The 12,878-nt window shown below is 34.4% G+C and overlaps 1 protein-coding gene across 2 annotated transcripts; it reads left to right on the top strand.

The window, feature by feature from the left end:
* The first annotated feature begins 1,896 nt into the window (after window positions 1-1,896).
* Window positions 1,897-12,551, top strand: gxylt1a (glucoside xylosyltransferase 1a). Of its 2 annotated transcripts, XM_079412207.1 has the most exons (8): window positions 1,897-2,107; window positions 3,343-3,435; window positions 3,620-3,794; window positions 4,775-4,894; window positions 6,527-6,778; window positions 7,285-7,408; window positions 7,498-7,670; window positions 11,214-12,551. In XM_079412207.1, exons 1-8 carry the CDS (start codon window positions 1,965-1,967, stop codon window positions 11,382-11,384), a joined length of 1,251 nt encoding a protein of 416 aa, XP_079268333.1. In that variant the 5' UTR covers window positions 1,897-1,964; the 3' UTR covers window positions 11,385-12,551. The 2 variants fall into 2 exon arrangements, with proteins under 2 accessions (XP_079268333.1, XP_079268334.1); XM_079412208.1 differs by lacking the exon at window positions 3,343-3,435.
* Window positions 12,552-12,878: the final 327 nt, after the last annotated feature.

The raw sequence follows: 12,878 nt of genomic DNA, 5'->3' as shown, positions 1-12,878 counted from the left end.
TGTAGGCCTGAGCGTCATCTGATCTGAAAGCAGTGTTGCGGGCTTTCAGCAAGAGCCGCACTTCCGCATATGCTGGTCTACTTAAACTAAAATATACATATATACAGGTCCTTCTCAAAACATTAGCATATTGTGATAAAGTTCATTATTTTCTGTAATGTACTGATAAACATTAGACTTTCATATATTTTAGATTCATTACAACACAACTGAAGTAGTTCAAGCCTTTTATTGTTTTAATATTGATGATTTTGGCATTTAAAATTCTAAAATTCTACATGCAATAAATGATATCAAACAAGGGACATCTCATTGAAAAGCTTCTACAAAAATTTACTTGAAAATCTTTTTAAATCATATTTAAACAGGGTCCAAGTGGTCTGTGACGGGGTTGAACTCCAAAACAACTTTCAGTAAGAAAAAACACTCAATATCGATTAGAATTTCATGCCTGAGGTGGGAAAATGTATTTTCTTAAAGGTTTGACTAATCCACTATCACATGAAATGATCAGAAATATAACTATTTAAGGTATATATAAAAAAAAAGATATGACCCAAAAGGCACCCAATTCAGAGAATCACCCACTAAATGGTGTTTTTTTTGAAAATCTAAAAATGCACAAAGTCTCCTGTGAGGGCTAAGTTTAGGTGTAGGGTTGGTGTAGGGCAATAGCACACACAGTTTGTTCAGTATAAAAACCATTACGCCTATGGAGAGTCCCCATAAACCACAAAAACCAACATGTGTGTGTGTGTGTGTGTGTGAGTGAGTGAGATCTTCTTAGCGTTTGCATTGCGTGCTCAGCCACAGAACAGCATCTTGTTCAGCCAGGTGAAGAGCCTTGAGTCCGCCGTTGAAATGGGTCAGCGGACAGTCGTTAACTGACCAAATTCTAGCATTGAATCCCGGTCACGTGCCACAGCCATCAGTGAGTGAGATGAAAGCTTGAATTAAATTCATGTGAAATTGAGGCGAATAATGAACAATGTTCGTTCAGTGTCCGTGTGATTCAATCTTTTGGTCTTTAAGGGAGGAGAAACACTGCCATCGGCTTCTCTGTGTCTCATGATCTGATCTAGAGTTTCTCTCTATTCAATCTTCTGCTCCTCAGGAACATCTTACAGTCGCACAGTTAACACTAGGATTGATTTTAAAGCTTTAATTTTAACACAGAAGTGTAGCAGTGTACCTTTTGATCCTATTAGTCCTTCCATTCTGCTCTCTCTCTTTTACTTGATCAGCCTTCATGAGCTTCTTCATTGATTCTCCTACCATCAGAAATGCTTTAGAACGACAGATATAGATAGACCAGCATTTTATCTATAGACCATCCATCCATCCGTCCGTCCGTCTATCTATCTGTCGTAATCTGTTGCAAATATTGTACATTATCCTTATATAGTGTACTTAAATCTCTTGCTAACATTAATGCAATCATATGCATTTTTATCAACTTTTTATATTATCAACTTTTCATTTCCTTGTAATTAGATTATATATTGTTTTATATATAAGTTTTTTTTATCCATTTTTCTGACTGTGATTTGCTGTAACATCAATAACCTCAAAACTAGAGAGAATAGAGAACAGAAATAGGTCTAAATAAATATATAGAGATGTACATCACTAAACAATATTTGTAGAGCCAAGATTGTAGAAATATTATGCATAATATTTAAAATAATTTTTTTTCACTCAAACTTTTTCCCAAATTAAAATATTATACATTTATTTGTAAATTGCTTTGGATAAAAGCGTCAAATTACTAAATTATCAATATAAATATAATCTGACTGATAACGTGACGTTCGGTCGGAAAGGCGGAGCTACGTGATCACGTGACTGGAAGTTCCTGGATGTTTAGGACGCAGCTGATTAATATTCATGAGCTCGCCTCCGCCATAGCAGCTATTGAAGCGAGCAGCGTGATTTATCTCCATGGCTGCTCTTCTAGCTTTAAAATGCGGCGCTATCTTCGAGTCTTGTTCGTCTGCACGCTGTTAGTCTTCTGCTCGCTGCTCTATATATTTAATCAGCTCGTGTCTTCTCTGGAGCGCGCGGATCATCGGGAGCGAGCGCCGCGGACACGCGCAGCGGATCACAGGTAAATAAACAAAACCACACACATGTTCAAAATCAACCTTATAACAACAGATACACACATCTGTACAAACATCTTCAGGACGACACTGAACTGAGCTTATAAACACTGGAGTCATGATGTGACAGCTTTAAACTAGCTTTAATGACCGGACAGGGTTATAAATGACACAAATCTTAACCAATGCTGCCTTTTTGAGTAGTTTGATGCGGCTGATGCTCATATAAGGCTGTTGTGTCAATTTAACAGTTGTTTGGGATGGATTTCTGGTCATTTAATCTTTATAATTTGATCATGCTAACGCTGCTAACATCTAATTAATATTCATAAGCTTCCTTCGTAGTAGTGGCCGTTAATTGGTCCGCTGAGTAGCGCCCGCCTTCCGGTCTGCCTTTCTGCCAATCAGCGAGGCCTGCTGGGCGAACGTCAGATTACGTAATTAATATTCATGATGCAGGTCATCTTGAGTTCAGTTTAGCAGATGACAAAGGTTTATATTTTATTGTTATTATCCGGTGTTATTGTGTATTTTATTGTTATTATCCGGTGTTATTGTGTTCACCGCTGAATGAGTGATTTTGAACTTTTTGTTGTTAAAAGTTTTTTCTCAGTAATTTAGATGCCAAAAAACAAACAGCTGTGTATTTATTTTTCATGAATAAGAACTCATTTCACATTAATTGTGAACACTGTGCCAACTGAAAATATTATTTCCTTTTGAATTTTTTTTATATAATTGTATTATTACTATATTATTGCTACTATTTTATATATATTTATTTATTATTTATATATTTTATTTGTTGTTCTCTAAACTCTTCTCCAGACACCAGTTTGAAGACCCCTGTGTTATTATATTTGTATTTATCTATTGTTTATGTATTTATCTGGATGAAAAAGGCTGATGATTCTTACACAGACCTGAATGTCAGGTTACAGATCGATCGTTTCAGGGTATGATTCAAACCCAGTTTATTTTAATCTAATTTTAATTGTTCACCGATTTATTATAATTTAAATAATGAAATTGTATTATTTATTTAATTGATTTGATATATATATATTTATTTTATTATTATTATTTTTTTATTTTATTGATTGATGTATTTATTTTTTTCATTTTGAATGTAAAAGCTTCCTGCACAGAGCTGGGGTCAGGTCACCGGTGTTTGAGGGTGTCTCTGATCCTGAGCTAAAGCTGGAGTGTGTTGATCTAGAGCCTGTGTGTCTCCTGTCAGGTGTAATTCAGACTCTGTCACTCTTTGGGAACCGTATTGGAGAATCAGCGACGCTGTGTGCCCAAACTACTGCGTTACGGACTCGGCTCTTAGGTACAGACCTTCGGCTCTAGATCCAGATTCGTGTGTCTGTGCGGTTTAATGTTTAGCTGCTGAGCGCGTGCTTTTATTATACATAACGTCTGCTGACAGTGTCTCGCTGTAGTGCTGGATGCAGTTTGCAGAAGCAGCTCCTGTAAAGCTGTTCTTAATGATGCTGTATCTGTGTCTCGCTCAGGTCTGCTCCTCATGATCCGAGGCGTCTGGAGCCGGTCGGGCTGGCGGTGGTGGCCTGCGGCTCCAGACTGGAGGAGACGCTCATCATGCTGAAATCTGCCGTTCTCTTCAGCAAAACACATTTGCACTTTCACATTTTCGCAGAAGATGACCTCCATGCCGGATTCAGACAGGCGGTGAGCCCAAATATATTGAATGTTTACTGTTTATTCATGGTGTTTTTATGGCAACATAAAAAATAAGCAACGCTGTAAATATTTAGATGGTGTTGATAATAATAACAGTAAAAGAACATTATTTATAATGCACTTTTCTCACACCCAAAGTGCTGTACAAATCATTAAATAGACATAAAATACAAGCATAATGCAAAACAATAAATACATTAAACCAGACAATAAATAACACGTTTTATTATGCAAATAAGATACTTGAGTTTTGTATGAGAGCATTAACACAGATGTTTCTATAGTTTTGGGATTTAAAGTATAATAAAACTGGTACACTTAATGTATTAAAATGTTTTAGGAACAATATAAGCAGGTAAATATTTCTATTGTACTGATGCATGGAAATGGAAATGATCAATACTTCTTTCTTGTGTTCATTTTGTGAAAAACATGCCTTGATTGTTTTAATTAAACCTACACTATATTTTATTTCTTGCACTAAATAATGTCAGCACAAAAACACAGGGAATGTTCTCAGAACGTTCTGATAAAGTTATGAACAAAACCAGTAACATTAATAGACTGCTTGTTCAAGGTTATCTGCTCTTTAATGTTCTCAACGCAAGCACAAACATTATCTATACATCGTTCATGGAACAGATTCGTCTAATGTTTTTAAATGTTACAGCTTGTTTTAGAACGCTCAAAAGTAACATTCCCATAATGTTTGCAAAATAATAAATGGAATGTTCATGTAACGTTAAAAGAAAAAAACATTTTTAAAACATAAAAAAACTGGATGTTTTGAATGTTCAGAGAAATTCAGTAGTGTTTTCATCATTTAAAGCAAAACATTCTTAACACGTTTTTGTTAGTTGGCTAGCTCAAGATATATAGTGAATATCATCAAACGGTTGAGTGTAGCTTAATATTTTCTCATAATGTCCTATATAATCAGCTCATGTTCACCTTCATGTGTCGTGCAGCTGGAGTCGTGGCCGCAGAGATTCGACTACAGTATTTATCCCATCACCTTCCCCGGTGATAACGCCAGAGAGTGGAAGAGACTCTTCAAACCCTGCGCTTCACAGAGACTCTTCCTTCCCGTGAGTATCTGAACCCAACCAGAGACGCACCGTACACATATTTACCACAGTCTTTTGCAATATATATTTAATTTATGCAGCATAAAATAAGAAAAAAAGATCTCTTGCCAGGATTGATGTGAGTTAATCACACAGTGACAGACACAGGAATGTTTCTATTCAGTAAATCTGCCTGAATCCAGATGATTTAAGCAGGTTTTTTCTATGCTTTAAGCTCTGAGTTTATTTTGTGCACTATATATAAATTATTATTTACCTGTAAATGTGAATACCTCACCCTGATCATCGTTTTATAATATATAGCTGTTATTAATTGAATTACTCAATGCAGTACTCCATGCAGTATGAATGTAGGCTATATATCATATTTTAAATGTTCATGTTATTATCTATATATTATGTATTTAATAATATTGAAGATATGAAGCAGAAATGCTTTGCATACACACTTTCACACGAGCAGTAAATCTGCCTGAATCCAGACCATTTCAGCTGTTTTGAGGTTTGAGTTCATTTTGAGTATTAATTAACTGTTGTACTGTTATATTATATGTATTTAATATTTAATATATATAAAGTAGGTACTCTTTAAAGGATCAAGGTGTCTACAACAGGGCTTAAAATCAACATGAACTCAAACTGGACTCTATTTCCTTCCTTAATAATTCTATCTAGACTTTTTAATTGGAAATATCTCACTTTGCAGCAGTAAAAGTGCAGTTTGATGTTGACTTCTGCTGAGTTCAGAGTCCTCTGACGGCAAACGAGCCGCTCGTGCTTCTCTAAACCTGATTGAGCTGTGTTACGATCGATGGACGTTTCCAGAGCAGAACTGAGTGGAATCGTTCGTTTGCTCCTCACAGATGGTGTCTGTAAGGTCTTTGAAGTCTGATAAGTGACTAGGGTCGGGAATCGAAAATCAATTCAATTCCACTCATCAATTCCTGTGCGCACTTCTTTCTTTTTTTTAGGTGGCGAAAAGGGGCTGTTAAAACGGTATTTGTCTTTCAAAGCGTACCTACTTCATAATATATATATTAAATACATATAGTCATATAATACAGTACAACAGTCAATTAATACACAATGATCTCAAACCTCATAAAACAGCTGAAATGGTCTGGATTCAGGCAGATTTACTGCTCGTGTGAAAGTGTGTATGCAAAGCATTTCTGCTTCATATCTTCAATATTATTAAATACATAATATATAGATAATAACATGAATATTTTAAAAATATGATGTATACATATATATCCTGAAGTGCTGTAATTCAGTTAATTCAAGAGATTCATTCAGAAACACTGATTCAATCTTGAGTGAGTCACTGAATCATTCCCTTCATCAGTTCCATCAGATGTAGTTTAGTTGAGAGAGAACTACAACCTCCTTTAAAAAATACAAAAGTCTATTTTGCACACAAACAGCTCTTAATCGAGTCCAGTTTTATGCAGCCAGCTGATTTGTGTTCATGGTATTCAGCAGCAATTATATATTTAGCAAAAACAGACACAGAATAGATCTGTTGACTTCATGTTTTTAACCACATTGGAATGGAAACTGGGAATCGATAAGAATCAGAACTGGTATAAATGAAGCGATCCTCTATAAGTGCCGGTGGTGCTGTGTCAGCTGATTTTGAAGCAGGTGGACTCTGTGCTGTATGTGGACACGGATGTGCTGTTCCTGCGGCCGGTGGAGGACGTCTGGAGCTTTCTGTCCCGGTTTAACAGCAGTCAGCTGGCAGCGATGGCCCCGGAGCACGAGGAGCCGCGGATCGGCTGGTATAACCGCTTCGCTCGACACCCGTACTACGGCAAGACCGGCGTCAACTCCGGAGTCATGCTCATGAACATGACACGCATCAGAGACAAACACTTCAAGGTACAGCACACCTGTGATTCATAGCTGTTTAACTGATTAAACAGATCCAATCAGAACAATGATTAAGACATTTCTCCTAAACAAGTGTGGACATTTTAGCCCAAAATCAGTTCTTTTGCTTTTCATTTGTGAATCTGTTAAGGACAGATGAATATTTTGGCCCAGTTGATGAATATTTAGCCATTTGTAGATTAATTGTCTTTAATGGACACTGAGGAGATAAAGCAACAAAATAATTAGTTTGATAATTACAAGAAAGTAAGAAACACATACATATTTGAAACCTTAAATCTTGATGTTGCTAAAAACAATGCATATAATTATTTGTGAAGGTCTCCCCAGCAGAGGTCACTGTTGTTCTACTCTTGCTCATTTCCCCATATTTCCACATTACTGAAGCGGTTTCATCATTCATTTACCTGTCATACATGAGCCTGAGTGAGAATAACTATGTAAAAACATGCGTGTGCGTGTGTGTGTGTGTGTGTGTGTGTGTGTGTGGACAGAATGACCTGGCAGCAGTGGATCTGAAGTGGGCCGATCTCTTGATGCCTCTGCTACACAAATACAAACTGAACATCACATGGGGAGACCAGGACCTGCTCAACATCATCTTCCACCATAACCCAGGTACACCAGGGTCACTATAATACCCAAGAAACCTGCTGAATTTGATCTGTTCAGTGTCTCTCAGTGACTCTGACTGTGTGTGGTCTCAGAGTGTCTGCTGCTGATCGAGTGTCAGTGGAACTATCGTCCTGATCACTGCATTTACGGCAGCAACTGCATCACCGCAGAACAGAACGGTGTTTACATTCTCCACGGCAACCGCGGCGTTTACCATGACGACAAGCAGCCCGCCTTCAGAGCCGTGTATGACTCCATCCAGCAGGTGAGAACTAAAACGATACATTAACATTCCGTTCATTTCAAATGAAATACAATGAAACATTTAAAAACCTTGAACTGATTATATTTAGCTAGTTGCCAAGGTAACATTTCTGATTTTAACTTGATGTACTAAAATACATAAAAATAAAACCGAAAAAAGATTAATAACTATATATACAAAAAATCCCTAATTTAAAAAAAATTCACAGCAAAACTTTTAAAACTTTAACTGAAATAATATATATATATATATATATATATATATATATCATCAAATCAAAATCAAATAAACCTTTTTAGTTTCCAGGGCAATTAACAAAATATGGAAAAAAATGTATTAACTGAAAGTATTAAAAAAACATAATACAATTTTATTTCGGCTAGTCTCCAAGGCAGTATTTATAATTTTCAGTCAGTTTAATTTGATCTACTTAATAAAAAATAAAAAAAATTTATAAACTAAAAAAACCCCCCAAAAAACGACTAAAAATTAGAAAACACCACAAAATTACTAATCCATTATAAAATAAAATAGAAACAAAGTAAACCTATTTCATACATATGTAAAAATGACAAAAACACAACAAATTAATACAATTCTAACTAAAATTTAAACGAAAACACAATTAAAAATAGTAATAAAAGCTGTAATAAAAAAAGAACACTTAACATGACCCACAGCAGGATTTGATTATGAGTTATCAGACCTGTTTGTTTTTATATTATTGATTTTCTGGGTCATTCCTCGGTTGTATTTGTGTTATTTTTAGCTGGTGTCTCTCGTGTGGAGCTGCGTCGCTCTCCTGCCGCGAGTGTTTAATATGGTCATGGTGTGATTTCATTAGGAGCGTTTGTGTAACCCATAAAATCTAATTAGACGCTGGTAATCTGTGTGCTGCAGCTCGCTGTGTGTGTGTGTGTGTGTGTGTGTGTGTGCGGATGGACACCTGCTCAGGTGTATCTGAGCTCAGATGTCTGTTTGGAGCGCTCCTCTCTGTCTTGTTTCTCTTGTTTCTTCTCGTGCCGGTGATTTCTTCTGATCCAGCTGGACTCTCTGGAGGATCAGCGTTTGTGTTTCTGTTTTCCCACGGTTCACACTCGCTGCGTGCCTTCGCTGAGGATCAGCTGTGAACGTGACGGCAACTTTTCTGAGTGTCGTGAAATAATCTATAGATAATAAACAGACGATTGTATTGTCCTTGCTAGCAGAACACAACAACAAATATGCAGCGCTGTGTTATTGGTCTAGACCAGGGGTCTGGGGGAACGTTTTGAGAAACACTGCGTAAAAAGAAATAAGTACTTTAATTTAAAAATAAATACATAAACAAATCATTTGATTGAACAACAAGTAAACAAAAATATATAATAATAAAAATTAAGTAATTTATTCATTAAATTCTTATTAATGAAATAGTCAAATAAATGATATTAAAATAAATATGTAAATAAATAATAAAACTGAAATAAAAGAACGAACAATAAAAATATATTAAAATAATAAATAAATAAAAAGTATTAAATGATAAATTAATTAAACATTAGGTAAACAAAACAATTGGTTTAAAAACTTTAATAATTCACATTAGATTTAAATAAATAGGTAAACAATACAATTTGATTAAAACAAATAAATAATACAAATGATAAAATTAATAATACAGAGTAAATATTACAAATGATTTTGTTTACCTATTTATTTTAAACTAAATAAATAATAATTAACAATAATAGTAATAATAGATTAGATTAGGTTAAAATAAATAGGCAAACAATGTATTTCTTTATTAAAATTAGTAAATTAAGTAAATCAATAAAAAAATAACATTATATATCTAACAATACAGGATTAGAGTGAGCAGGGAAAAAACAATGAAATTTAATAGAAACTAAGTATTTTCCAAATAATGTTTTCCATTGATATTGAGTTTACTTGACCAATACTTTACCACTCTTTTGAACATTGAGTCAGTTATGATTCAGTCTGAATTGAACTAATAAATCTGAATCTTAGAAATATACTCAATTTCTCCATTTGTCATCGCTTGAGATGAACTGAAACATCTCTTTAAGCTATACGGCTGAAGATATGTGTTTATGTATTTAAACATACAAGTTTTTTTTTTATAATGAATTGTATTTGAATAAAAAATGGGGGGAAAACATAGATATATCATGTATTTTCATTCTGCATCATTTGAGTTGGATAGTGTGTGTGTGTGTGTGTGTGTGTGTTCATTACGGTCAGTGGTTCTCTCGTATCTCAGGAAGTATGGTGCACCATTAGCTAAATGAGCTGCCATTAGCGCCGTCCCATGATTCAGCTGGATGCGTCTCATTGTTTGAGTTCATGTCCAGATCAACAACCTGCACACACACAGAACGAGCTCCACGTCCATCAGTCTGACACGCGTTCAGTTCACTTTAGAAGGGTCTCATTCTCAGCATTCTCTCTGTTTTTATCTCAGGTCCAACATGTCCTGTTTTTATTCTTGATTTTGTTGCAACTGAAACAAAGAAAATGACAGTGGGTTTTTAGGATGATTAAGTGTGTTTTGCATCGTGACACTATTTTTATGTCATTTTTTACATATTGTTTTTTTTTAATCAAACAAAAACCTATAATTGTGTTTAAATACCAGGTTGATTGTTATTAAGTAAAACTAAAACCATAACAAACCATTATCTGAAATATTAACATATAATAACGAAAAATAATATATTATAATAACATATATAAACTGATTTTATTTCAACTAGTTGCCAAGACACAATTTTTTTATTTTATTTTATTTGAATTAAAGTAACTAAAACTGAAATAAAATTTAATAAGAGCTGTACAGACATTTAATAATAACAACAGTAATAATAATAACAATAAAAAAATCACACAACAAAAGTACTACAATTTTAACTTCGTAAAACAGAAAATATACAAATTAAATCTAAGATACACTACAAATTGTAAAATACAAAATATACAAATAAAAATGGAAAATGTCAATAAAAAACTATAATAGTATATCAATGCTATTAGAGTAACACTAATAAATAATTTACATTTTATGTAAAGTGTTATTATATATATATATTTTTTATTACAGTAATGAGAATTTGGGTAAAATCTGCAAAAACAATTCCACAAAAATATTGTATGGTCCTAAAGTGTGTTTAATTTTCATTAAACAATTTAAAAATATTTATTTTTATTTTTATCATTATCATTTTTTATGAAATAAGGGTCAGGACATGATGGATTTCTTAAGATAGAACTTTTCTTAGACATTCTTAATTCTGTATCATCATCATCATCATCATCATCACTACACTCACACACACACACACACACACACACACACACACACTCTCACACACACACACACACTCACACACACAGTGTTAATGTTGCACAGTTCATCAATTGTGAAACCCGTTCAGTGGTGATTATTATTGTTGATGGATTGGTCTGAATGATGTTAACGAGGTGCTGAGAGTTTATCCGCTCATATGCAGCACAACCAACGCTCTTCTGTCTGGTTTTTAGTTTCCGTTTGATGAAGATCCGGTGCGTGGTTTGCTTCTGCCGCTGGAGGAGAAGCTGAAGAGTGATCAGACATACTGCGGCCGATCTCGACACGTCTTCACCAAACGACTGCACCAGAGCGTCACAGAGCTTCAGAAAGATCGCGACAGCTCCAGACGAGCAGAGGTTTGAGTAACCGCTTCACATATGAAGCTCCGATACGATCAGCGGCTGACAATCAGCATCAACACACACACTTAAAATACTGAGCCTCCCGTCTGACAGACTCCAGAGCCTCTGCTCTTCAGGGACCTGTGTTTGATTTCACAAACGTGACACACAGTGAGTGCCCTTCATCAGGTACGTTCACTACAGAGAGGTTTACATTAGTCACACATCTGATCATCACAGAAGGAATAGTTCACCCAGTGTGCTCATCCTCTGGCCATCTGAGATTAGAGTGAGTTTGCTTCTTCATCAGGTTTGGAGAAATGTAGCATTGCATCAGTGTCTCAGCAATGGAAGTGAATGGGTGCCGTCAGAATGAGAGTCCAAACAGCTGATAAAAACATCACAATAATCCACACCACTCCAGTCCATCAGTTAACATCTGGAGAAGACAAAAGATGAAACTAATCCAGCATTAAGATGTTTTTAACTAAAATCCGAGTCCATAATCCATAATAACTCTTCCTCCAGTGAAAAAGTGTCTGAATCAGGAGAGAAATCTGCACAGATCAAAACAGCTCTAAACTAATATGTGAGAGACAACAGGAGATGCACTTCTTCACTGGAGGAAGCGTTATTATGGATTATGTTTGTTATGCGTGTTATTTTGTGATATGTGATGTTTTTATCAGCTGTTTGGACTCTGATTCTGACGGCACCCATTCACTGTGAAGAAACAAACTCCTCTATGAAAGCATGAGTGCGTTTCTATTAGTGTTCGTGTATTTCTGCTGACCCAGGATCAGCTCGATACTCATGGGATATAAAGTGATTGCAGACCAGCACTTTTCATATCGATTGTTTCATAACCCTTTCACACACGAGGTGCCTGCGTTCATCTTTATTTCTAGTTCTCTATAATGATATTCAGTGTTTTCTCAGAATACTAAACAAGCTATTATATATGTGAAAATCAATTCAGGTTTATCAGATTTACTCAATCAAAGCTTGTATGCAAAAAGTTGATACATTTGTATTATAATTGTTTTGAATCTTTATATTGTGTCTGAAAATATAAATGTGGGATTATAGGATTATTTGTGTTGCTCCGTATCATTTGGAAAAGATTTTAATTACAGTTACTAGAATTACAATTATTTTTATTCAGGTTATTTTTGACAACTTTGGCAATGATCTGGTTTTAAACAGTTTCTGTAAAAGGTTTTAATATTACACTTTTTAATATATATATATATATATATATATATATATATATATATATATATATATATATATATATATATATATATATATATATATATATATAAATATATATATATATATATATATATATATATATATATATATATATATATATATATAAATAAATGCGCTTAAACAATTAATCGCGATTATGAATATTTTCAATATATATACTGTATGTGTGTGTCTATATATATATATACATAATAAATAAACACAGTACACATATATAATGTAAACAATGTTTTATTTTGG

Source organism: Barbus barbus (assembly GCF_936440315.1).
Source record: "Barbus barbus genome assembly, chromosome: 48".
NCBI lineage: Eukaryota > Metazoa > Chordata > Actinopteri > Cypriniformes > Cyprinidae > Barbus > Barbus barbus.
The sequence above is the reverse complement of the archived record's forward strand: the minus strand, read 5'-3'. Positions and strand labels throughout refer to the sequence as shown.